This window comes from Amia ocellicauda, chromosome 4 (genome assembly GCF_036373705.1).
Source record: "Amia ocellicauda isolate fAmiCal2 chromosome 4, fAmiCal2.hap1, whole genome shotgun sequence".
NCBI classification, from domain to species: Eukaryota; Metazoa; Chordata; class Actinopteri; order Amiiformes; family Amiidae; genus Amia; species Amia ocellicauda.
The window spans coordinates 28,116,633-28,143,796 of NC_089853.1; the positions used below are offsets into that span (position 1 = coordinate 28,116,633).

Genomic DNA, 27,164 nt, shown 5'->3' on the forward strand with positions numbered 1-27,164 from the left:
GACCAAAGAGCTGTCCAAGGATGTCAGGGACAAGATTGTAGACCTACACAAGGCTGGAATGGGCTACAAGACCATCGCCAAGCAGCTTGGTGAGAAAGTGACAACAGTTGGTGCGATTAATCGCAAATGGAAGAAACACAAAATAACTGTCAGTCTCCCTCGCTCTGGGGCTCCATGCAAGATCTCACCTCGTGGAGTTTCAATGATCATGAGAACGGTGAGGAATCAGCCCAGAACTACACGGGAGGATCTTATTAATGATCTCAAGGCAGCTGGGACCATAGTCACCAAGAAAACAATTGGTTACACACTACGCTGTGAAGGACTGAAATCCTGCAGCGCCCGCAAGGCCCCCCTGCTCAAGAAAGCACATGTACAGGCCCGTCTGAAGTTTGCCAATGAACATCTGAATGATTCAGAGGAGAACTGGGTGAAAGTGTTGTGGTCAAATGAGACCAAAATCGAGCTCTTTGGCATCAACTCAACTCGCCGTGTTTGGAGGAGGAGGAATGACCCCAAGAACACCATCCCCACCGTCAAACATGGAGGTGGAAACATTATGCTTTGGGGGTGTTTTTCTGCTAAGGGGACAGGACAACTGCACCGCATCAAAGGGACGATGGACGGGGCCATGTACCATCAAATCTTGGGTGAGAACCTCCTTCCCTCAGCCAGGGCATTGAAAATGGGTCGTGGATGGGTATTCCAGCATGACAATGACCCAAAACACACAGCCAAGGCAACAAAGGAGTGGCTCAAGAAGAAGCACATTAAGGTCCTGGAGTGGCCTAGCCAGTCTCCAGACCTTAATCCCATAGAAAATCTGTGGAGGGAGCTGAAGGTTTGAGTTGCCAAACGTCAGCCTCGAAACCTTCATGACTTGGAGAGGATATGCAAAGAGGAGTGGGACAAAATCCCTCCTGAGATGTGTGCAAACCTGGTGGCCAACTACAAGAAACGTCTGACCTCTGTGATTGCCAACAAGGGTTTTGCCACCAAGTACTAAGTCGAAGGGGTCAAATACTTATTTCCCTCATTAACATGCAAATCAATTTATAACTTTTTTGAAATGCGTTTTTCTGGATTTTGTTGTTGTTATTCTATCTCTCATTGTTAAAATACACTTACCATTAAAATTATAGACTGATCATTTCCTTGTCAGTGGGCAAACGTACAAAATCAGCAGGGGATCAAATACTTTTTTTCCCTCACTGTATATATATATATATATTTATTTATTTTATTTTTTTCTTCTTTTATGAGGTGCAGAACAATAATTAATGTACCCATAATACAATATAACACAGTGTTAATATATGGTACAGTGTAAATTGAATCTCAGAACGAATGAATTTGCCTGACAAGGACTGGGAATTCAAATTGGGAGTAGATCATGAAAAGAATGTAGGTGTATCTAAATGAGCTGCATCTCCCTTGATAATTCTACTTTAGTCTATTTTAGGGGAGTTAATTGCAAATTTTGAGAGTATTGTTATGCTTATGATAGGTGAGGAAGTATAGATTGGATACGGCTAGTCCCAGAAGATTTGGTCTAATTCCTAAGTGAACCATGTTCTTATGATTCTACCCCAAGGCCTTTGCCTGTCCATGCCAACACTTACTACCAGTTCTCTCACTAAACTATTCAGCTGAGTCCACTATAGGACACCGCCTCCAGAAAAATCCTCTCATCTGTATGATTATAACCTGTCTGAAAATGACACATGAGAAAAGCAAGATGTAAAAGTAAAACCAACTCCATCTGGGCTTTGCATTCCATGTGGCATTTCATAAATGAGACTACATTTTCAATCTTAATATGCATATTTGATTTTCTCCATCCTTGTGTTTTTATTTTGGTTTATCTCACTCATGGCTTCAGCAGATGTCTGCAGCAGCGCAGGTTCACCGTCAGAAATCTGTTGCCGAAGCACTGTGCCATCTGTCTCTCACAGTGCGCTAGCCTGCCTGGTGCCACTCCTCTGACCGTGTTTCTCTTTGCCCTGGTTCACAGCTAGAGGAAGTCATTTCTCCAAGTGAGGGGCGGATCGGCTTGCTAGGAGACTGGCGAGAGGTGCCCTTTTGAGTGCAGTCTGCTGTGTGGCGTTTTTCTCTGTTCTCCACTCTTAAGGTGGTGGAGGGACAGAAAGGCCCTGAGATTAGTCTATACAGTGTACTGCCGTATTGGTACTGCATGGTTTTGAACAGGAAAACAAAAACAAGCACGATGATCCATTGAGTCAACAAGAGTCATAAGCAGATGGCACCATGGAAAAAGCAAATAGTTGCACACTTGTATAAGTGTTAGTCAGCTCACAACTGACATTCAGGCCTGGGAAAGAGCTATAATTAAAGCTGACAGAATCAAGAGCACATTTCAAGAGGATAGAGAAGGTTCTGTGTTACAAACAACAACAATGTTCACATCAAAATTCCATCAGAGGACTAATTAATCATGATACTACCACCCAGAGGCAGTCTGCTTGTTTTTGTTGTTTGAACGTTTGGTTTTGTTTTCATTTATTTTTTTTGGAGCTGTTCATGTGAAAGCATTCTTAATTTACAGATTAGAGGCCATAACTGCTGACCAAAACAGGCTGGTTTTAGAAACTGAAATGTCAATATTAGCTTGTTTACTCGAACTTCATTTAATCGTTTTCAATATTAGAGTATAGGACCCAATTCTGTTTTTACTTCTTTTTGAAAACATCAATGAAGCTTGGTTGCTTTAGAATTTTATTTAAGTTTAAACTCATATTTTCCTGTCATGTTTGCTCTGAGTGTGAGTGCCTTGTGTCTTCAATACTCCAGATAATGAAGAAGGTCTTGCAGTAATTGCTTTTATAGGAGTGTGGAGAACACGGTGTCAGTGTGTTGTTTTGCAGACCTTGCCTTCATTCGGAATCCATTTGGTGTCTTTATGTATTCCAGCTCTATTGTGCTGCTCTAGGGGGAAAAACAACAACAGAGATTATGGGGGGGAAAATACAATGCTAAGAATGTACAAATATAGGAGCTTTTTATGAGACAATTATCTGAAAATGAACCACCAGGAGACAGGTTGCAAGGTAATCCTTATAAGACTTATCAATTCAGTCACCTAGCTTGGGGCTGATATTGTTGCCTTTGTGTCATTGTTAACAAGTACAGTATGTCTGTCTAGCTTGGTGGGGATCTCTGCTGCATTACCGGCAGTGGATCTGCTAAACAGTTGCCTACTTTAAGTGTCCTAGCTAAAATCCATCTCACCTCCATGCCATTCTTTTCTTTCCCATTCAGTTGGATATACCGCTGCATGCAAGGCTCCTGAAATTAGCCACAGTGAGTCAGCCAGTGACTGAAATGGCAAGCTTCTCAGAGCTTGTAACCATAGCCATAACCAAATGTGTTGACAACTCGTGTAGTAACTATACTGTATATAGATCAGTAGTTCAGTATAGAGTACATTGTGCTGAAAATGAAGTACCATCCTCTACTTCAAATATTCCTTGAAGGTATTTATTGTTTTCTTGCAACTACATTGTTCTGTTTCTTCCACAAATATATACAAACTAATACAGTATTTATAAGGCAACAGCAAATGATTTGATTTAACACCTCATGTATACCACAGGGACTTTGCTACATGGTTGCTACAGTATATAGTGGAATATCATTTGATAAATGATTTATAGCAGTGGCATTTTCCTTTATGTCTGACATAGACTATTAAAATTCTAGAAAAAAATGAAAAACAAAGTAAGTAAGAAAACATTAAATATATTTCATGGAAGCAGTATTTTCGGTAGAACTGCACTGAGAAAATACAGGAGGGGTCATGAAATCTTCACCTTTAATATCTTACTAGCTTTTTTGCCTTCCATTTGTATCTTCTGTCATGGAATGAAACAATGGCAACGCTGTTTCTGCATATTCATAACATGATAACTTCATATTAATAATAACTTTGTTATGACTTCTCTGTCACAAACCTCCGAGCCAAGAAAGAACCCATTTCATTACTTTAAGTTATTATTTTCTCATTTTTAAATGAAAAATTTAAACTTAACCTGTTCATCTTCAAATGGTTCATCTCACCTTTTACTGGGAAATGACCATTTGTGACAGTGAAGAAGTATTTGGAAGGTGAAATCTGCAAAGTGAAGCTGATTATTTAAGGTGACATGTTCATGGCCATTATTATATGTGTCTGTTTATTTTTATTTTCTTTGCCTGGTTTTTGGTCTCTGGAATATAAAAACATCTTGTCCCCCCTGCAGGTTCCTGAATGGACTAAATGTAGCAGTCGCGAGAAGCGAAAAGAGAAGGTGGAGAAACCATTCTACTCTGATTCGGAGGGGGAGTCTGGGCCTACTGAATCTGCAGACAGCGGTAACCAGTCCTGCATTGCTTTCTGTGTCACAGTGGGCGGTATAGTTTAACAGCCTTTGGGAGCAGTTTGAGCTATCTTGCCCATGTAAATATTGCCCATCAAATCTATTTTATAAGATGCTATCGAATCACACTAGCATACTTGGTTAGCTGAGTACTGAAGCCAGTTACTGTGAACAGCTCAGGGATCCCCTGGTGCTGGGAAAGACAAGCTATCAAGTAAGTTAAGAAGTCAGTGTAGCAGACAACCATGTCTGTTGAACAGTGAAGCTTGGTGTACTCAGGGAGCTGACTGAGAATCTGTACAGTCTCTGCCCCACTTATCAGTGTGACTCCCTTGCAGAGTCTGAGATGGGCAGCGAGTCTGAGAACGGGAGCGGGAGTGGCACTGAGGAGAGCGGCTCGGGATCTGAGAGCGAGGAGAGCGAGCAGGAATCCGAATCGGAGAAGGAGAAGAAGAAAAAGAAGAAAAGTGATAAGAGCAAAGCTAAGAAAATCATTCAAGAGAGTGCAGAGAGGTGAGACTTTGCCGTTAGCACCACCCTAAAATATTTCCATGCATCTCTTTCAGATACAGATGAATAAGTGTATGAATAATATGAAGTAGGCTTCAAGTCTTAGTTTCTTGTTAGTTAAATATAAAAAATAGTTTCATTATTGTGAGGGAAACACACCTCTTCTAATGGCCTTCCTGTGAAAATGCTTAAAGCTTTTTCAGATTGGGACTGCTAACTTTTTTGATGATTTTGCACCATAGAAATGAAAGCATTGTTAGGTAAACATTTTTTTTTTACAAAAGCTTTCATAGTTTTTTATATTAGTTTGCCCCATGTATAAATAATGAAAAGTTAAGCCTTGTGCATTTTGTTTACAATTATATATATGTATATTTTCTGCCTCTATTTGTGATCTTTCCAATGAAAAAACAAAAATGATGCTTGTCAAACCAAACAAAGCACAGCCTTGGCCACCATACGTCTAAAGCTCACTTTCTTCTCAAAATACATTCAACCCTACCAACACATTGGTTGAAATGACCTTTTATGTCATGCAGCGAGCAGAGTGGAGGAGAGGAGAAAAAGACTGAGAAGAAGAAGGAGGCCCAAGGCAGCTCAGAGTCCTCCTCTGAGGAAGACGAGGAAAGCTCCTCAGAGAGCAGCTCCTCAGAGTCGGAATCTGAAGAGGAGTCAGAGTCTGACACAGACACCAAAAAGAAGAAAAAGGTGAGGCTCTGAGTATACGAAACATGCAGTGACCCCTGCTGGCCCTGTGTGTATGCTTTTATAGCCTGGCAAGATTTATTAATGTAAAAACACACGTCTTTATAAATTACTGTTTTATTTTACTGGCCCTTATTGTATTGTGACTGGTGTTCAGCTGTATGGAAAAATTGTTAAATTAGCAAATTAAATTTAAGCTTACCATGCTTTATTCAGTACTTACCTCTCTAACTAACATTTTGCTATGGCATATAATCATCTTCCAGGTCTCCATCTCCAAACCAGCTCCAAAAGAGCCCAGAAAAGAAAAACAGGAAATATCCCTCTTGGATTTGGATGACTGTAAGTGTATTATTTCTCCTATACATGTAGTGAATGGTACGGTCACAAAGAATTGCACTACAATGAAGAAATCAACTATGTATAAATGTGTTTTTATTTGTCCAAAAATCTGCATTCATATTTAAATATTTAAATGTAAATGTTTCCCCTGTGCTGTCTTTCTAATGTATTGAGCTTTGTGTTCTCCATGTTTTTTTTTAACGGAAGCTGTTGGACCTCCTGCTAATACAGTTTCTCCTCTTTGTTTTATCCTGTGTGTGTAGTTATCCCCACGCCATCTCCTCAGGTTACTCCCGTCAACAACCTTGTGTCCAACAGCCTGGTCACAGACTTGGAAGGACTGTCCCTCACTGACACTGCTCTGTCCCCAACAGTAAGTGCACAATTACCTAATGTTTGAATATCAGGGTGAGGAAGAGCATATTATTCTAACGTTAGCAGGAAATACAGTGCCCTAGGAAGGAGAAGAGTGAATAATTACAGCTCTGCGTAATGGTGCTTTTCTCCCCTGAAAATCACTTCATCAGCTCAGATATAATGAGGTGGAATACTTTACATTAGCATCTGTGACAAAACATAGCTGACAAATGAGCCAATAAGGGTTTTAGATTAATTTGGTGATAAACACATTTAACAGCATCTCTTGTTGTGGAGTTCTCCTCTTTGGAGGGGTGAGACCCTGCAAGATTGGACTAGAATTGATAATGCTTTTCATACCTAAAAGAAAACACCTAAAGCATTTTGACATTGTTATCTGCTGCCCACCACAGACATGAATTAAACTGCCTGCTATGAGCATAGATTCAACTGTGATGTTACAGACACTTTTTTAGTCCTTTTAGTCTCTTATTAGTACTACAAGTGGCTTACATCAGTGTGCTGTCATACGGGTGTGCTGTGTGTGATGATGTGTCCTGGTGTCCGCCACTGTCCTCTACAGACAATCAGTCCCACCTTCAGCACCATGAAGACATATGAGTTGCTCCACCGCATCACGGGGGAGGGCTTGTCTGTGGAGTACTGCTTCAGCCGACAGCCCTTCAGCCCTGACCCGCACATGATCGCCGTCCAGATCCAGTTCACCAACAACACCGACTCTGAAGCCAAGAACGTTCACATCCAGGAGCCCAAGCTTGTGTCGGGGATGAGGATCAAAGAATTCCCTGAGATCGGTCAGTGGCACTAGAGTCCCAGAGCCCTCCACCCCACACACACTCTGGAAGCATTTGTTCAGACATCTACAACGGACATGGTTTAGTTTGTTTTTCAAAACTTAGGTTATGATTATGAGGAAAGTGCCAAATACAACATGACTGAAGAGAATAGTATATGTACAAATATAAGAATATATTGCACACACAAAGAAAAACTGACAAAATAATATTGAGCAAAGCAAGCTGGAGTGCAATGTTTTCTCTCGGAGACCTCTATACATGTGTTTTGTATGACACTGATCTTATTTTTCCAGAGGTTTTGGCTCCAGGAGATACCGTGACAGTGGTCATGGGGATTGATTTCTGCGATTCCACACAGACGGCCAACTTCCAGCTCTGGTGAGGCCACTGATACAGTCTTGTGATTGCTGCCTGTATGCGTGTTTCTCCTGTATCTGCAACCAAATACACAACTTCAAAACAAGTTCGAAATGTGGGTTAAGGTTCTACCATATATTTTCAATATATAAAATTAATATGGATTATGGACTTAAATACATTTAAAACCTACCCGCTGTTTTTAAAATATATACGAAAATGGTTCAGTTCTGGCATATGGATAACATAAGCATCATATATTTCTACCATTAGCTAAATTATATGTTTATATATAGTTAACTGTATATCAATGTCTTCTGTTCTGTCCTTGCAGTACTCACACACGGAAGTTCTTCGTGTCTATTCAGCCACCGGTGGGGGAGCTCATGATGCCAGTTTTCATGAGTGAGAACGAGTTTAAAAAGGAACAAGGTGGGTGAAACGGGCTGTAAAATGACAAAATCTGAAACCTCAATGACTTGGCTTCACAAAAGGCCTGTGTCCCTTTAAAAACATGCCAGGGGTTGGAAAAAAAGTATTCAATTTTAAAATCTGCCCCCCACCCCCCTAAACACACGAAGAATACAGCACTGTAAGAATTGGATGGAACAGGAGTAACTCTCTGGAATCTTCTTAGCTACAGTTGTGTAATTACAACCCTTAAGCATCTGTCAGCTTCGAGCAATAAATCGAGGAGTCTTTCAAACTTAACCCTCACCTGCTTATACAAAATCATTTGAATGCAACCTTTGTTTCCCCTACCTATTTCAGGATGGTAGTATAGACTATAATAGTTTATTCAACAGTAATTTAGTATTTTTAGTATTTTTATGGCTACATTACGATGGGGTCAAAAAGCTGATAATCCAGTTGTATTTTACCATATGAACAGTGTAATTAATTTCAGGCAGGGTTCCTGCATTGAGATAGCACAAGCAACAGCAGACAGATCATGTGAATCTTTCATCTCAGATTTGTCTTAGCTTTGTAAGCAAGAGTTTGGCAAAACGTCTAGTGCTTAAATTGAAGAGCTCGATGTTCCAGTTAAACCTGTGTCATATCCTGCATTCTTTCTCTGTATTTTATCAACTCCCATAGAGAAGCTATTACGGTCGAATACGGGTAAGTTTCTCTGATAGATTTGTTTCCCTCAGTTGTCCATGTGCCACCTACCTAACTTCCCTACCAACTTCTCCCTAGTGTGTCCCGTGGCTTTTAGCTGAACCTGCAGACTTAGTGCATTGATTTCTATGTACTGTGCATTTACTCCTCACTGAATGTCAAGCATATTGCCCTGCAACAAAGCATTTCTCACTACCATATATAGATAAAGAGACTGATTGCCCCATAAGCCACTAATCCTGTGTGTTAAACCTTCCAACTCACTGGAATTGTACCTGTTTGAACTGGAATGCTACAAAGTCATTAGGTTTGCTATTCACACTGCACTTGAGTTCCTGAAAACAAGGCACCTCTTTGATATTTGATATGAAAATACCTTAAATAATTACACCTGTTCCTGTTACTGGAGTGGATCTTATCTATGTTCCTCCAAACATTTGTGGTTCTGGAATTCTGTATGTAATTAAAATGTTAGTGTAGACTGTTGTTAAGGTTCCTGCTTATAATGGCTCTGTGTGGTCTGTTGAGTAAACGTGGTGTATTAAAATCTGTAAGTATTACTGGGCACACTCCCAAATGAAGCTGCTTTAGCAGAGCTTTTTCTACCTGGGTTCAGTTGCAGCTTGGGAACATGTGACATTTGTTGAGAAGAAAGGTAGATAATTCTTAGATAATGATACGATGACTGCTAGTCCACAAACTGTTGGATTCTGATTTGAATAATATGATTTAAATGTTTCCAGGTGCTCCATACTCTTTAGACACATAGGATACTTTTGTTTAAAAAAATCATAAAAAAAAATATCCTTATTGTTTTGTGTTAGTCAACCCAACAACATCATTAGTACTGTAGACACACCTGTAGTAATAAAGACCACATGTTGGCCTAAAGCTCTCCTGGCAATGCAGGGAATGTACGGTTCAGATAGTGGCTTTGGTTTGACTGCAGTTCCTTTGCTCTGCAGGTCAGCTGATGGGAATGAATGAGATCACAGAGAAGCTGACCATGGGGGAGAAGTGCCAGAGTGACCACGTTATAGTCCAGAGAGTAGCCTCTGCTGCCAACCTCAGCCGAGTGCCCTGTGGGTCAGACAAGGAGTTCAGGTGAGCAAGAAACTATGCAAGTGTATAATGTACAGAATGTTGTCATTTATTTCAGTTTCTCCATAGTCTCCAACCAGATTGAATCTTTTTATTCCTACTTTAAATAGGGAGCACATTTTACATGTATGAAAGCTCAACCCCTGACATTCATCAGGGAAAGTTACCTTTATCAAGAAAAGAGTGTAAGAGTGCAAGACACAAGTTGATCTAATTTTCCAGTTTTCACTCAGATAGACTGTGTCAAACAGCACATACTCTAGATGCACTCTCACCCTCACATCTTTACGTCTTCTTTCCAGATTTGCTGCAAAGACTGTGACCAGCGGTAGTCTGGTGCTGGTCACCGTGCTGATGAAAGAGGACATGGCAGCTCAACTGACAGTGAACTGTGAGAAGATGCTGATTGGCACTATGCTGGTGAAGGACATTCTTCAAGCGCTGTCACAGTGATGGACAACCAACTCTTAGCTATAATACCCCCTTTCCATTTCTCTCTGGACTGCACCAGTCTCCTGTAATGACCATAGTCACTCCTGTTCCTTTCCCTGTCCTCTCCTTCAGCTCATCTGAACTTCTTTTTTGTAGGCATTTCCCAATTAAACCTATGAAACTCATTGGCCACATTTTAAATTTATTTGAAATCATTAGAAGTCATTGACAATTTGTGACAACATTAGCCTGCAAGCCACCCACACCTGCCCTTTATCCTATTTGGCAAGTGGTATTTAAGGCTGGGCAAAACATTATATATGCCCCACTTTGTCAAGATCCTAATTACAATGTGTTAATTAGACACACTTTGTCCTTGCTAGGTACGATGTTGATTACTGCTGTTGATTGATTTGATAGGAAATCACTATTGATTTTGATTTTGATCTCTTGTCTGATGTAGAGATAGACAATAATTCCTCCATTTTAATTGGCTGTCCTGAGTGTTGGCAGTCCACCAAACCAATGCATTGGTACCAAAGGGACCTGACACTTCTTCAATCATTTTCAACATAATAGTAACCTACAGAATGAAAGTCCAAGGTTTACCATTCTCTCAAAGACATAACTTACATAACAGTATTGCTGCTCTTTAAGTCCTGCCCGATTCTGTATATATATCTCAGTGATGAAGGTGTCAGGACAGGCAAAGTAGACAGTCCACACAAAACCACATCTGTGTTTTTCTGGAGAATATCTAGTGTGAGTCAGGGCTGGAGTGGTAATAATGTGAAGGGACCTCAAAGGAATACAAAATAGGTTTCTTAGCTCCTCTTATTTTTCTGTGTTGAGTACAGCAGTCTCCAGTGAACAGACCCCCAGCTGTGCTAGACAGAAATTGCTCCAGATAAACAGAGACATCCAGGGCTCTGTAGCTTAAAAGCATTCACAGGGGGTGAGGAGAATCAGGCCAGGAGGAGAGATCAGAGGAGGATGATCTGTATCAGTCCTCCATTGCCACCTGATGTAATTTGATTTGGATATATGAAACTGGAAGGTAAAAAATATTGGGAACTTTATATTTAACCCTTGATAATTAAGCACCAATCAGGAATATGACATCAAGACAGCAAAGCAAAACACAGAAATGAAGAAATTAATTTGTTTCTTCACCTATATATTACATCTTGGAAAAGACTGAGGAGGAAAATATATTGATACAATTACTGCTACTCAGTGTGTCAATGTGAGGTAAGACGTTCTGTACAAAAGACTAAAAATTATTTTATTTTCAAGACCCAATCAGCAGAGAATTTGTGAATTGTGAATTTGTATGCATTTTCAGTGCGCTAGTGCTCTGTCATTGTTTCTTAAAAATGCTTGAATGAGAACAAAAATGCAAAATGGGTTAATATGTTAAACTTAGCTCAAATCCTATATGTATTTTTCATTTGTGAGAACTGGAGCGTCAGTAATTTACAAGTGAGAGATTTCTGCTTCTCTGCTTTATTTTGCTGTATACAATGCCAGTGCATTGCTTTCCAACACAATGTTCTTTCGGTAAAGAAATCAAAAACAGACAACTTGGGGCAAAATGATAAGGTGGGTTTGCATAAGCTTCTGAAGGGAGTGTTTTGCATTGGGACCCTATTCTGACAATCGTTGATGTACTACAGTTCAGATAGCTATAATTACCTCAGCTTTTTCTTCCCTAGCAAAACTATGTGCTGGATCAAATCTTTTTGGATATATTTTCCATTAACTGAGGGGCTGAAGGAGAGGTTAGCTGCATAGTGTAATGACTTTAAAAGTTATTTATGGTAACCACTTCATTTCTGCCTAGCGTGAATGTAGCATGTGGCCTCTAGTGTAATTATTTTAGGGATAGACTGGTATCACAAACCTTCTTTTTAATCTCCAAAAGGTTTAACAGTTTTGGATTATTCTGGAAGCATGTTTACAATACAACAGGAGTATTTTTTTTTCAGTAACAATTGTTTTGTTACCATTTTTGTTAGGCCTTCTGAATGTGTTTTAATTTAATCTCTGTCAGTTTTGTAGATTATATTACTCTCACTCGCAAATGTTCATGTTAATGTCTCATTTTTGGTCTTCTCTGGAATGACAGCTTTCAAAAGTGTCAAATGTGCTGATTACATATTATGAATTTCATTATTTTGTATTCTTTGTGTGAAAAAAAAAATACTAAAAATACTTTATTTGACTCTTTCTACCTAAGTCGCTACCATCTAAATCATAATGGTTATAGAACATATGTCCTGTTCTTAAGATGTTCCCAGTAATGTTTTGAATCTGACGTCCCTGTTGACTATTTACATGATGAACCCTGTTTATAAAGAAATCCTTCATTACAGACAAAAATCATAACTACTAATAGTATAGTATATATTTGATGTAAATGTTGTATAGTAATCCTACAGGTGTTGCAACGCCTTCTAAAGCATGATTTCTGAAGCCAGATACAGTAAATAGTAATCTTTTTAAAGCTCGTTCATGCTATTCCAGTGTATGAGAATGTATAGATTACTCAGATGCATTCGGGTCTCATGTTTTTCATATTTTAATTTGTCATTACAATTTTGTTCATATTTTTATTTAAAACATCTGCTAAAAAATGTTTTGTTTTCACTTGTCTTATTGTATGTTTTGTTTTTTTGATGCTATATCTTATTTTCCAGTTAGCCACAAAAGACGTGTATTTGGTTTATAATCGCTATTATAGCAAAGATTTAATTTAGAGCAGCATATATGTGCTGTCTTTTATTTTATTTTTTCAATGACAGTTGATGTTGAAATGTCTTGTTCAAGGTTTATTCATGCATTCCATAGCATACAACTTCCAAATTGTAACACATGGTATCAGATTTAAAATGCTGTGCAGGTAAAGCCCTGCTTAGACAATCCTGGATCACTCTGCGAGATTTCCTCTGACATTTCGTCCTCTGCATGTAAGGTTGCGTAACTGTCAGATCTGTAAGTTTGCCTGTAGAGTTGACTGCACAGTTTCTCTCCAGGAAAGCTCTGGGTGAAGTGTCCTATACCAGTGATTGAAATGGTACCCTCTGGTGGCCAGATGTTCAAATTCTGGGAAAGTATCTGGGGTTAACGTGTATGCACACTTATGTTTTCTCTAATTTCATGTCTATTATAAAACAAGGTAGTCTCAAAATAAAGAATTAAATATATATATTGCTGGACACTACACTTTAGGACATTGTCTCTATGTCAGAATTACCCCCAGAGGACTGGTTGGTCTTTTAATATTTCTTTTGTTACTTTACAGCTACACCGTCTTCCATGTTTTAACCTTGTTTTAAAATGTATAACGTTGTGGCCTTTTAAATAGTTCTGTTAACCATGTAATGCATATTGTGATGGTAAGATAAAAGCAATATTTGAAGTCTGCAAGAAGGAAATGGATGAAAGAAATACATCTTGAAAAATCAAGTTCTAAAGCGTATATTTAGCCCTGTGTCCATAGTGAATATACGTGTATGATTGGTAAATATTTGCTGCTATTTGTGGTGCTGTCGTTTTGGGGGCACAGTGATTATCTGCAGAAAACTCAGATCAGACACTATTATTAAAAACTGAGAAATGCCTGCTTTTTCAAAATAATGTTTCTAATGAGAGATGCAAACACTGGCCTTTACTCGTTCTGTCGGTTTCACGTAGGCCTGATTTATTTATTCAGTGTGTGCTGTGCACCTTACAGTACACTCGCTGACAAACGCTGTGTTGGGTATCAGTCTACCCCTTTCTTCCTATTTGGTTGTGAAATATGACGTATTGTTTGAAAATGACAGCTTTATTTATTATACAAAAAATGAGAACACTATCAATAAAAGCTGATGACGCAACAGCCAGTCGTGTTTGTGTGTGTGTGTCTGTTTTTCCTCTATACGTGACTTCAGAATTGTGGTGGCGCGGCTCCACCAATGGCATCGGTGCGATTGTGCAGATCTGCGCAGATCTGCGGAAATCTGCGCTTCGAGAACGCGAGCTATGATGCGCCGTTCCAAGTGGTGCAAATAACTCCTTTACTTTAGACAGTGTTTCTGATGCTTCCCCTTTGAAGAACCGTGTCTAATCCTTTAATAACATTAGTAAGGGTTATTAATGTTATCACCCCTGTTTCCTTCCATTATTAGCGCACATACTGGCATGACATCATTTAATAGCCTACTCTACGTTGCTTTATATGCACTGTCCGTCAGTACAATTCTTTACCACATCCTCAAATACACGCATGTATATCTGTATAAATGCATGCATAACACACATAAGAAGAAGCAGAACATGGTTTATTGTGTGAGCAAATGCTCTACTCGTTTATTTAATGCACAGTAAGGAATGACGTCAGCATTATTTGTAAACATTTTTAATTAACTAATATGACATTGAACGTATTTGTCGTATTGGTAGGATGGTGTACACAACACAATGGCGACCCGTCGCAGACTGCCTGTGTTAAACTATAGTCCCGTCCTCCCCCTGTTAATTTGCAGACGTCAGGTGACGCACATGGGTCAATCATGTCGCCCTATTTGAACGTGTAGGGTATAAGTAGAAGTCACTCGGTTGAGGCAAGTGTTGTTTTAAACGTGTCTTTGTTGCTTCTCCTCCTCGAAACTATTTTTAGCATGGCTTTTTCTTTGGTAAGTGTGCAACCCCTTGGACCAGTGTTGAAGTTTCGTTAGTTTGTTTTTGTTTGGCGAGTGTCGTTTGGGGGCGATTTTTGCATCACAGGAGAGGGATCGTCATGTGTGCTTAAAAAACAAGCCCTCGCATTGCTGCCAATATTTAACTTTTATTTATTTTTATAGTAACAAATCTGCACTAATTCGTCTCGTGGAGCGTAAGTTCTAATGAGCTGAAGGCTGAATTGTGACGGGGGTTCATTGCTGTGTGTGGGTAATGGGGAGCCCGAGCCCGAGCCCGAGCCCAGCCGCTGTGTTTCTAGTCGCTGTTCGGCCTATCGCTCCTGCACAATTGTAACCACTTCCCACACCTCGGCTACAACGCGCACATGAGTGCCCAATACAGGCTGCCATCGCCGGGGTTGAAATCGCCGCTGCATCTGGGATTTAGAACTCAGATTTGCCGTCTTTTCAAAATGTATATAGTCTAGTAGTGCTTCGACTCGGGTCCGAGTGCAAGCTTAATTCTTACCCAATAGGTTAGACTTGACCTTTTGGGATAACATCTTTCTAGGTTTGTATCGCCGAAAGCAGTTTTGCACATGCAATGTTTTTATTTGCAACGTTTTTTCTTTTTTCTTTAAAGTACATCTTCTTCCACTCTTCCGTTTGAACCCAACGCACTGCCGTAAATGTTAATATTGTGAGCCCAAAAAGCGCTCCGGTCGCCTGACTGGAGTCGCGCCTTGGCTGCGGGTGTAGCGGCCGGGCTGCACGTAAGTACCGAGGGGGCTTCGGTGCGAATTGATTTGTGACGCACCGACGTGTTACGGTGTGTTTTCGGGCTGAGGGTGACCGTCCTCTTGCAGGCGAGTATCGGAATGAAACCGGCCCTCGCCACGTGGAGCCCGTGCCGGTGTAAATGGCGTCTGTGCTGTGCGGCGGGTCTGGGCTTGTGATCTCGCTGCCTTAATGCAAATGAGTTTTTAATGGCAACACGTCACTGAATAGTGTTGTGCGGTTTCTCCTTCAAGATGAGCCTTTTACAGTTTGGTATTTTCCAAAAGTGCGAGGTTTCGCTTATTAAACTCTAATGCCTTACTTTGTAGCATCCCTTAACCCGTTTTGCACTGGTCATTGCAGTCCTTTTGCTCTTGGCTTCCACAGAAGGATGATCTTCGAGTCCATGACCACTGGGACTCCGACGCCCCGGCCTTGTCTACCTGCAGTAATGCGGATATCTTCCGCAGAATGAACACCATGCTGGGGAACTCGCTGGATTTCACTGGGGTGTGCACTACACCGATTACCAAGGGGAAACGTGACAATCTCTCTGGTAAACTTCCCTCTGTGCTATTGTAGATTGTTAGGATGGGGTGGAGGGCTTATACTATGTATATAGATCTGTATCTATATATCGATTACATTTTACTAGTAAAGGTTCCCTTTGCTTCCTTTCAATTGCCTTTAAATGGGTCAAATTTAAATCATTTTGAAATGCATACATATAATCATTCATCAGCAGTAGCCAGCAAGCCCGTGTCTTTTGGGGAAAATAAGAGGCTACCCCACAAGTTAATAACTTGCAACCCCTTTATGGATTTTGTGTAGAGGTCTAAAAGATTCTGATTGCAAGCCTTTGATGGGTTATTTGGGGAATTTCCATTCTTCGCAATGTCTGTGTGGTTTCTATACAAATGTTCATGAATTTTCAATAGTTTTCTCCTGCCAGTGATCTTTAAATCCACTATTTGTCAATTTCAACCTAAAACTTAAAATCGATGCTCACAATCCTGCAAAATACTTGGACACTCCAAACCTATGCATTTAAATTCAAAGGGCCTAGAAACCATTTAAAGAGGCATTGTGAAGTTTTAATTGAGTTACATGTAGGCAAGGCCTAAATCAAGATGTCAGATTTTCCAGAATATGATTTACATGAATATTAAGCTACCAACTTCAGTATTGGCTTCTGCCAGTACAACTTTTTTGTTTGAATTGAGATAAAATTCTCATTGGTTTATTCCAAGGTTCAGACCATTTTAAGTTGAACTGAGAGATTTCAAACCGCTTTTCATTTTTCCTCCATGGTTTTGTGCATTTTTAATTTGAAAGATCTCAAAAGGAAGGATGGCTTTCTGACAGTGGTAAAATCTCCTTTCCCCTCCAATGTCTTTCAAAAGTACTTGTATAATCTAGTTATCTTTGAACTTGTTAGTTTTCAGTTATTTGTGTCAAAATGGCAGTTTTGGCTGGCACCCTAAAATAAAAGCTTTCTTTGATAGCCACCTATTACAGCTGATTCATGCTGCGCTGCCTTGCCTGCAGCAACTGCTGTTACTGTAACTGGTCCAAGAGAAAGCAACCAGCTTCCAGCTGAGCCGAGAACCAAACCTTGAATCCTTAATTTCACTTTCCACTTCTTGCTAGGAATTGATTTCTCGTGAAGCTGTTGTGGATTTCCTATAAGGGGAGGAGACCCAGCCATTGTCAAATCTTGCACTGTGTTCAGAAACTGATTGTCAGTTTTAAGCAATACATTTGAAAATGTTTAATTCCATGCACAATTGATTTTTAAATCTACTTTCAGGCATACATTTGCTTTTGTTCTTGTGAACCGTTAGTATTCCAAACATTGAGTCACTTGCAATGCTTTGCAAATGCAAAATATAGTAATTTTGTTTAAAACCCTCCTTTCCAGGTTAAGCCATGTTTTAGGGTTAATGGTGTATAGCTTTTAAAGTTTTACCCTTGCCCTTAATTCTGTGGTAGGGTGTTGCTTTTGGTGTGCCTTTTGTAGGAACAATCTGAATTTTTAAAATGCTTCCAGGAATTTTCTTAGAAGCTGACATTTGCAACCTGGTATTGGGGTCTCTGATCGGGTTCAGCCCTGGCTTTGTCATTGTGCATAAGACTAGTGGGTCAGCACATGTTTAATAGTAAGTTGTACAGTATCTGTACTCCTGAAGGTTGTATATAATGTATGGTAAACAATGCAGTGTCAGGCAATGACATCCAGGTTGAAGCAAAACGATTATGCTAGCACAATTAATTTCTTCTCTCTCCCTCCCTCTCTGAGAATTGCTGAATCAGGACTGTAGCTAGCGATTGGAGAGTGTCCAGCTCTGAAGAGCGATTGGGAGCTGGCGGTGCAAATAGCTTGTTTTCCAACTTCTGATCAGTCAGCTGCTGCTGTCTGCCTGCCTGTGTCGCTGGCAGGCTGTAGCCAGCACAATACAGCAGGGATTTCTTCCTTTATTTACCACCCTGCAGCGGCGGCTTCAGCTCCACACAGACTGGAAAGTAGGCTAGACAGAGCTGTAGCCTCCGAATGCTGCCTGGTTCCGGGAGTGAAATTTAAGGAATTTCATTTGTATTGCGTGCTCTTGCCGGTTGAAAGGAGGGGGGTGATGTCATTAGCAGGAGAGTGTGAGTGCATCAGCACCCGGGTCACATGTTAGGTGGGTCAGTGATGCAGACGGAGCTGCATGGCAGCCACACCAGGCACAGTCGCAGGTTAGCTACTCTAGTTTTTGGCAGACCTGAGAGTAGCTGCCTGCGGATTTCTCAAATAGGATTGAATTTGTATTTCTTCCCTGCTTAAAACTTCTCAAGCTGGTGCAGTGTGCTTGAACGCTATTCTCTCCACAGACCTGCAGGACTGTGACGTGTCTGCAGTTGGTAGCAGGATGCTTTTCCCCAGCACTACACCGGAATCCTCTCGGGTCCTGCCTGATGTTAATGACCTGGGTTTAGGCCTTCAGTCCCTCAGTCTGTCTGGGTGGGACCGCCCCTGGAGCAACCAGGACAGCGAAAGCTCTGCCCCGACCAGCACCCCCTCCAGTAAGTACAGTATCTTGTGGTTAATGGGACATTTTCTGTTACAGGGTTGTGACTGGTTGTTTCTGCTTAAGGTAGAATTCAAGGGGTGATCTCCAGGGAGCGAGGGTGGGAGCAGTGTTTTGTTTACATTGCATGGCAGATGTCTGTGAAATGATTTAAGAATTATCAGTGTAGCGTTTAGAATTCGGCAACAGCCGATTGGCCGGAGTTCTGGTGCGCTCACGGGCAGCTGGTGTGGGATGTGCAGAGATTTGCATCGACAGACCTATTTCTGTGCGTGACATTCTTTCTAGAAAGAACTCGGCCTGGACGGCAAGTTCCCAGAATCGAGACTGTTCAGCATCTCGGCTTTGTTTTTCCTTTTCTGTTTTGAAACCCCTTTTTACCTTCTGGAAGGTTTTAGCAGTATCTTGTCATGGGGTACTCCAGTACCTGCTGGTTTTGACTGCAATGGGCATAAGCACAATGCTAAATCTATATACAGTATGTTTTAGTAGCTTTGTTCCACATTTGTATTAAATTTCCTTCTGCTTTTAGTTTGTGCATTTTGTAAAAGATGCTCTCCTCAATGAGTCTTGCTCTCTAGTGGTCTCTGAAAGTGGCCCTGACTCCAGTGTTGGGTCCTATGCTTACTAGTGATCACTTGCTCAGAGAATCTCATCAGGACCAGTGACATTGCTAATTTTAAATTTAATGCAAATTATCAGTTTAGTAAATACCCTTTTCCCTCTTAATTAAAATCCAAAAGGACATTAATTTGTGTATAAAGTCCTTTAGTTTCAGTTTAGACTAATAACCTCCCCCTTCTACTGCTTTAACCTTCTCGCACAAAATGGCATTGCCAAATCCCCTCCTTTGCTCAGACTGATTCCAGCATTAGAATTGAGGCTATATCTTTGGCAGCAACATGACGGGCCCTGCTTTGTCCTGCATTACAATAAACTTTCTTCTAGAGCTTAAACCTCTTAACTAACCTTTACACTTAAATGCCCATAATGCTTGATAAAATAAGGTACTTGTAAGGGTCCATATATTTTGGTATTGTCACTGAAGTATTATGGGAAGTAATTGTCGTACAGCAGGAATTCCTGTAGGCCTTGACCCTTTTAGCTCTGTACAATCCGCTTGGTTATAGTCTTCTAGAATGTGAATTTTAAATGTGCCATTTGAAAAGTGGACAATAGCCGGTTTGTTCAAAAATCTTGTGTGATGTTGGTCTTCATATGCTTTCAGAATTCCCCTGCATTCCCGTAAGTAGTGTCTGGCTTCAGCTCAGCGTTCTCTACGTGAATCTATTCAAATCCAGTTCTTGGTGGCTTGATAACCTGAGCAATACTTCTGATTTTTAGCCTTAAAAAGCCCATAGATGGCAAGTGACCATCTGCTTCCAGGGTAAAGTTTGTTCTTTGCTCTTTGAAAAGGCAACATGCCAAGCCAATTTCTAGTTTCTGGTGAGACTGTAATCTTTCAGTCATACTACTTGCTCTTTGCCAGGTTTCTATACTATAGCATCCTACACTTGCAGAAAGGGTGATTATTGCTGCTTATGCCATTGAGAAAGTAAAATGCATATTTAATTGGAATAATTAAACCAACCATGAAGATGTATGCATTTAGTGCTTTGATATAGTTGATTTTAAGACTAGACTTGTATGTTTAACTGCTTCAACAGCTGGGCCTCTGGTGGGAAATGGCTTGATTGCCAAGAGCTAGGTGGCTGCCATACTAGGGTGGGACTTTTCCTTGACAACGCAGGCTTAGATCAGCTAAAGCAAGGCTGCACACAGGCTGGTGACAAACTTGCAGCAAATACTTGACATTGTTATATGCTGAGATTGTATTGCATGTCTGGATTATCCCAGTGGCCTAGCTGTGGTGGCAAAACTGACCTGCACCCAGTGAATTTCTGGTGCGGGTCTACTGCACACTAACTTTCTGGATCGCAAGTCTTCCTGAATAAATTGTTGGAACAATTGCATTTGGGAACTGCAGATGCCTTTTTATTTTACCAGCATTGCAGCTTTCACACTTTCTCCCCCCAGTGTTGGGCATGCTGAGCAGCCCCCTCAGCAACATTCTGGGGAAACCTCTTGGCTTTCCATCCCTGGATCCCATTGGTACAGACTTCCTGGATAGGTTTCCAGGCATGGCTCCCAGGAACACGCGCCTGGAGTCCCGCTCTCTGCTAGACTCTCGCTCCAGCAGCCCGGTGGACTCTGAAACAAGTGGCTTCAGCTCTGGGTCAGACCACCTTTGTGACTTGCTTGTAAGTGATGGATTTTTCTAATCTGATTTCTGTTGCTGTTTGGCAAAGCTCTACACACAGGATTTGTATTTTCATAAGACTTTCATTAGCAGGAATTCTATGGTTGATTTGTTGGACCAACTTTAATGTAAATTTACATTGAACTTGAATAACTTGCTTCAACTAACCTGGGAATGGTCCGATTTTCTAAGGTTTTGCTGGATTTATAGTCTTTACTCTCTTCTGCAGTCTACCCTGAGGATCTCCCCTCCCCTACCCTTCCTAATGGGAAACCTGCAAAAGGATCCCCTCAAGCTGGGCATTGGCTCCCGTCTGGACCAGGACCAATCCTCCTTGGCCACTCCCCCCAGCAATACCACTCCTACCAGTCTGTCAAAGCGGTGGCCTGGGGCCTCCGTGTGGCCCAGCTGGGATTTGCTGGAGACCCAGGATGATCCTTTCAGCATTGAGAGAGAGGCCAGACTGCACAGGCAGGCTGCAGGTGACTGTTGCTTCACTGTATGGGTGTCTTCCACCGGTGCATCCATACAATTTCTGCCTTCAGGGGGTACAAATAATGGAGGGAGACTTAACAAGTGTAATTCCATGAATGTGTAGCAGATAGGGGACTGAAGGTCTTTATGCTCCTTGTAATGCAGTTTCTGCCTTATTCTGTGGTTTTTGTCCCCTCAGCTGTGAATGAAGCTACCTTCACCTGGAGTGGACAGCTTCCCCCAAGAAACTACAAAAATCCACTGTATTCCTGCAAGGTCTTCCTTGGTGGTGTTCCTTGGGATATTACTGAAGGTGAGCAGGCCTATTTAATTGTTCCAACGATGGAACGTGCTCCGTAAGGCTTAGCAACTGTCTTTATCAGAGGGATTAGTGCATTGCCTGCATCACGAATGGCTGTAGTCCTCTAGGATTATGCTCTTGACGCTAACCTTGTACAAAACTGAACACTCCAGATGTACGCTACCTTCCGAGTATTCAATCTATACTGAACAAATATAAAGGCAACATTTAAAGTGCTGGTTTCATGAAATCCCAGACATTTTCCATGTGCACAAGCTTTGCTAATTGTGTGTACATCCTTGTTTGAGGGCTTCTTCTGCATGGATTCTTGGCCCTAATGGGTGGCATATCAAGAAGCTGATTTTTAAATTGCATGATCATTACACAGGTGCACCTTGTGCTGTGGACGAAAGGCCAACTTGGTGCAGTTGTCACAACACTGCTACAGATGCCAAGTTTTTGAGGGAGTGACTTATCCTTTTGAACTTACTCTGTAAAATCTTTGAAATTGTTCAGTTTATATTTTGGTTCATTGAACATCTGGTTGGCTTTGTATCTGAAAACATTGTAACCATTCTGCTTACAACCTGTACGTTATGTCGGCTAAGTGGTGCTCTTGTGTGAATGCTCTTTCCCCAGCTGGCCTGATCAATACATTCAGAGTCTTTGGCCCCCTGAGTGTGGAGTGGCCTGGTAAGGATGGCAAGCATCCCCGCTGCCCTCCTAAAGGTAATATGCCTAAAGGTAATAAAGCGGGTAGGCTATATTTAAACTTATTTGCCACTGAAGCGGGAGCCTGAGAGCACTGGTGGGGAACTGGTGGGCACCATCACAGCTAGAGTAAGGTGATGTATGGAAACGCACTTCAAATGGGATCACTGAATGATTGCTACATCCTCCTCAGGTCTTTATATAAGGGGCTGGCGTTTTGCTCTTCTTGAAATGAGAAGTCTAACAAACGGTTAAACAGTTTAGCACAAGCTGATTGGGCCGTGATTTAAAACCTTCGTTTACCCCAACCTTTCCATTTAAAGTGGAATTAATGTAAATCCTATAGTCCACCGTGACTGTGAACCAGAAGAGGATGACTTTCTCTCCCCCCCTCCCCCCCCCCCCCCCCCCCCCACCCCTTCCCTACCCCCACTTATCGCAAAATGGACATGGGAATAGGAATGGGTTTTATATCCCCTTCCTTTCCTCAGTAGTTGCAATGACTTGTACTGTAGTGTCTATCCTTTTGAGAAGAGCAATGTTTCTGTTCTTGGCTGCCACAGAGTACTTGGGCTGTGCGGTCTTGTGCAGTGGGGAGGGCTCTGTGAGGGTGTGCGTTGATGGGCTCTCTCTGGCTGGCAGGATATGTGTACCTGGTGTTTGAGTCGGAGAAATCTGTGCGTGCGCTGCTCCAGGCCTGCACCCAGGACCTGCTGAATCCAGATGACCTGAGCGAGTACTACTTCAAGATGTCCAGCCGCAGGATGCGCTGTAAGGATGTAAGTACTGTTCGTGGAATAAGCTTCACAAGGTTTTCTGTAGTCTTCTCATGTTTAAATATTTATTGGCCTTGTTGTGTGCTACAGGTGCAGGTGATCCCCTGGGTGATCTCGGACAGTAACTTTGTGCGCTGCCCCTCTCAGCGCCTGGACCCCAGTAAGACGGTGTTTGTCGGTGCTCTGCATGGGATGCTCAATGCAGAGGCTCTGGCCAGCATCATGAATGACTTGTTTGGTGGAGTGATGTATGCTGGGATTGATACAGACAAGCACAAATATCCAATTGGTAAGGATCTGCATTTCTCCAAAGCAGGTGTACTTCACCCCCCTGCATACATTTCAAACTGCCCCTACCAAGCCTTTTAGCATTTGAACAGAAGTCTGATCAACACATTTCAATGAACTCTAACCAATAATTTGTATAGCGCCCTTCACAGGGTAGCCACAGAGCGCTTTACAGACTGGAAAACGTACAGCGAAATAAAATGCATAAATAAAATATAGACCTGTAAACCGTTTGCATAATCTAAAATAGTGAATGTTTAAATAAACAACTTGGGCACGGAGGCGAGAATAACAAACTCCTATAATGTGAAATGGGCTGTGGGCTGAAATTTCAGGAATGCTAGAACGCCTGGACTTGTGGGTGGTGGGTCTGCTTGAGTGAAACAAAATAGTGTTTGTGTGACTGCTTTGTCAGTTTTTGCAGTGTAGCTACTGTTAATCAATTCCTGCCACCTCTGGAGTCCTGCCCTAAATGGGCAATATTTTGGCAGTTTCACCCATTATAACTGCTGCACAGGTGGCTTTATTTCAAGGTGTAACCTTTCCCCTCTTCTGTATGATTTTATAGGGTCTGGACGGGTTACTTTCAACAACCAGCGTAGCTACCTGAAGGCAGTTAGTGCAGCCTTTGTAGAGATAAAAACTCCCAAGTTCACAAAGAAGGTAAGGATTCATCCCTTCCCTGCATATGCAACTTCAAATGGTTTAGCTTTTTGGGATTTGAGAAGGATATTGCATGTCCAAGTGGTATTAATGTTCCCATCTTGCTATGCAGGTTCAGATTGACCCTTACCTGGAGGATTCAATGTGCCAAGTCTGCAATCGCCAACCTGGGCCGTTCTTCTGTAGAGATCAGGTAAACCAGTGTACATGTTCAGTAGATCTGTAGGAAGTGGCTTTTACTGAAGTGAGTGTTTTTAACCAAGCAGTGGACTATGTCTGGCATTATGAAATTCCTTAATCAAGATAGCATCTATAGCCATCTGTAGAAAACAAATGTTGAATATGCATGTGGAGGAGGGGCAGTGGATTTACCTGCACCCCTAACAAATTGTATTGGTTTCTAAGGCATGCTTCAAGTACTACTGCCGCTCCTGCTGGCACTGGCAGCACTCTATGGACATCCTCAGTAACCATCGCCCGCTGATGCGCAACCAGAAGAACCGCGACTCCAGTTAGGCTGAAGCTCGGCTGCAGCCGCGTACAGAGGCTTCACCAGAACCTGAGCGCAGAGCAAGTGCTGGCTCCCTGACTGGGATTGGCATTTCTATGAGGACTTCAGAAGAAAAAGAAAAAAAAAATACTGTAGAAAGTTCACTATTGCACTTGCTATTTTTTGCTGTTTACTTGTTCACAATGGCACTATGCACAGTGACGTTTTTGGGTGGCAGGGGCCCATTATGCAGTTCCCAGACTCGTCGCCACAGCTGGAGAGAGATCCAGGCCAGGGTTCAGAAGGTGTTGATTCAAATGCCTTCCTGATTAATTTTTTTTTAAAGCTTATATTTTTGTTTAGCTTTTGTTTCTCATACCTTGCATGTTTATGAACAAAAATGCAAGTCTCATTGCCTTTCACTTTGGCAGTTGCCATACAGTGCCTTTACATTTTTTTCCCCTTCCCCATCTGGTCTGTGTTTTTTCCTGTGCAGCCAGCTGGTGTTTTTTACTTTGGAAGATGAGAGTTGGGCTTCATTTAACCAGTCGCATTTCAGAAATTTTTACGCAGTTTTTTACCAATTCTTTTTACACAACAGTTTTAAGTCGTGACAACATGGGAAAATTTGAAAAGGATCTACCTGGCGGCTTTTAAATTAATTTCCCCACCCTCTTAATTTTTTTTTTTTTTTTTCCTTCCCCCATGCGTGTGTCTGGGGCTGTTGGTAGAATATCATTGTTTTTTCAACTCGTATGATTGAATTTACGGATTTTGGAACTGGACCGGATATCGACCTTTGAGATGTGTACATAGTTTTAATCAAATTGTTGCACTTTTTAATTTGCACTTCAGAAAGGGGTAGACAGTGGTTTTTAATCACTTTTCTTTTTGTACATCAGCAGAAGGGCAGGTATCGTTACCATGGGCATGACTTTTTTTGAGAAGTTGCTTGTTTACTGTTGAATGTAGAGAACTCTGTACCTTTACTAGAATGTACTAGGAGCTAGAGTTGACCTAATGCAGCTTTTTGTTTCACTTTTTTTTTTTTTTTTCCCTTCCCTCCTTTCCTTCCCTTTTTAGGTTGATCTGAAGCTGTGTGCCAAAGAACCATTTTTTTTTTTTTTTTTTCTCCCCCGCTCTCCCCTTTTATTTATTTTTCTCCTGCTGAGCTTGTTGCCATGTTGCCTAGCCCAGCTGCTTTTTAGAGTGTTCTAAGGTCTCTACCTCATTGTGGTCTGCAAACTTCGCTGCGGTTACCTACAGATGTGGAGTATGATGTTCTACTGATGTTGGGCACAAATAAAGGTGTTAAAGCATTACATGATTGCATTTTCTTCACTGGGTTTTAATTAATCTAAATATTGGTACAGTTCTTGGATCCTGAACATTTTAACCAGACCTTGTCAAACTATTCCTATACACTCACCTAAAGGATTATTAGGAACACCTGTTCAATTTCTCATTAATGCAATTATCTAACCATCCAATCACATGGCAGTTGCTTCAATGCATTTAGGGGTGTGGTCCTGGTCAAGACAATCTCCTGAACTCCAAACTGAATGTCTGAATGGGAAAGAAAGGTGATTTAAGCAATTTTGAGCGTGGCATGGTTGTTGGTGCCAGACGGGCCGCTCTGAGTATTTCACAATCTGCTCAGTTACTGGGATTTTCACGCACAACCATTTCTAGGGTTTACAAAGAATGGTGTGAAAAGGGAAAAACATCCAGTATGCGGCAGTCCTGTGGGCGAAAATGCCTTGTTGATGCTAGAGGTCAGAGGAGAATGGGCCGACTGATTCAAGCTGATAGAAGAGCAACTTTGACTGAAATAACCACTCGTTACAACCGAGGTATGCAGCAAAGCATTTGTGAAGCCACAACACGTACAACCTTGAGGCGGATGGGCTACAACAGCAGAAGACCCCACCGGGTACCACTCATCTCCACTACAAATAGGAAAAAGAGGCTACAATTTGCACAAGCTCACCAACATTGGACAGTTGAAGACTGGAAAAATGTTGCCTGGTCTGATGAGTCTTGATTTCTGTTGAGACATTCAGATGGTAGAGTCAGAATTTGGCGTAAACAGAATGAGAACATGGATCCATCATGCCTTGTTACCACTGTGCAGGCTGGTGGTGGTGGTGTAATGGTGTGGGGGATGTTTTCTTGGCACACTTTAGGCCCCTTAGTGCCAACTGGGCATCGGTTAAATGCCACGGCCTACCTGAGCATTGTTTCTGACCATGTCCATCCCTTTATGACCACCATGTACCCATCCTCTGATGGCTACTTCCAGCAGGATAATGCACCATGTCACAAAGGTCGAATCATTTCAAATTGGTTTCTTGAACATGACAATGAGTTCACTGTACTAAACTGGCCCCCACAGTCACCAGATCTCAACCCAATAGAGCATCTTTGGGATGTGGTGGAACGGGAGCTTCGTGCCCTGGATGTGCATCCCACAAATCTCCATCAACTGCAAGATGCTATCCTATCAATATGGGCCAACATTTCTAAAGAATGCTTTCAGCACCTTGTTGAATCAATGCCACGCCTAATAATC

The 27,164-nt window shown here is 41.5% G+C and overlaps 2 protein-coding genes across 4 annotated transcripts in view; both read left to right on the forward strand.

Moving 5' to 3' along the window:
• ap3b2 (adaptor related protein complex 3 subunit beta 2) overlaps positions 1–14,007 on the forward strand; it is a 48,293-nt gene extending 34,286 nt beyond the window's left edge. Inside the window, exons 18-28 of one of the 2 annotated variants that reach the window (XM_066701712.1) lie at positions 4,260–4,371; positions 4,715–4,889; positions 5,426–5,594; positions 5,858–5,933; positions 6,197–6,306; positions 6,874–7,105; positions 7,402–7,486; positions 7,800–7,897; positions 8,564–8,587; positions 9,553–9,691; positions 9,991–14,007. In XM_066701712.1, the coding sequence (XP_066557809.1) occupies positions 4,260–4,371; positions 4,715–4,889; positions 5,426–5,594; positions 5,858–5,933; positions 6,197–6,306; positions 6,874–7,105; positions 7,402–7,486; positions 7,800–7,897; positions 8,564–8,587; positions 9,553–9,691; positions 9,991–10,141 (1,371 nt within the window). In that variant the 3' untranslated portion in view covers positions 10,142–14,007. The remainder of the gene's footprint in view (positions 1–4,259; positions 4,372–4,714; positions 4,890–5,425; positions 5,595–5,857; positions 5,934–6,196; positions 6,307–6,873; positions 7,106–7,401; positions 7,487–7,799; positions 7,898–8,563; positions 8,588–9,552; positions 9,692–9,990) is intronic. The other variant, XM_066701713.1, reaches the window with a different exon arrangement.
• Positions 14,008–14,751: 744 nt separating this feature from the next.
• cpeb1a (cytoplasmic polyadenylation element binding protein 1a) lies at positions 14,752–25,914 on the forward strand. 2 transcript variants are annotated; one of them, XM_066701714.1, is made up of 12 exons: positions 14,752–14,799; positions 15,949–16,117; positions 18,433–18,624; positions 20,667–20,890; positions 21,119–21,371; positions 21,563–21,676; positions 22,304–22,408; positions 23,018–23,154; positions 23,242–23,440; positions 24,008–24,102; positions 24,215–24,295; positions 24,508–25,914. In XM_066701714.1, exons 1-12 carry the CDS (start codon positions 14,785–14,787, stop codon positions 24,616–24,618), a joined length of 1,695 nt encoding a protein of 564 aa, XP_066557811.1. In that variant the 5' UTR covers positions 14,752–14,784; the 3' UTR covers positions 24,619–25,914. The 2 variants fall into 2 exon arrangements, with proteins under 2 accessions (XP_066557811.1, XP_066557812.1); XM_066701715.1 differs by having other exon boundaries at positions 22,304–22,393.
• Positions 25,915–27,164: the final 1,250 nt, after the last annotated feature.

What these genes read in the sequence shown, in the direction of transcription:
- cpeb1a (XM_066701714.1), top strand. An exon ending in ACTGCACAGGCAGGCTGCAG is followed by an intron (nt 21,372 to 21,562) that starts GTGACTGTTGCT and finishes TTGTCCCCTCAG; the next exon opens with CTGTGAATGAAGCTACCTTC. An exon ending in TAAAGGTAATATGCCTAAAG is followed by an intron (nt 22,409 to 23,017) that starts GTAATAAAGCGG and finishes TCTGGCTGGCAG; the next exon opens with GATATGTGTACCTGGTGTTT.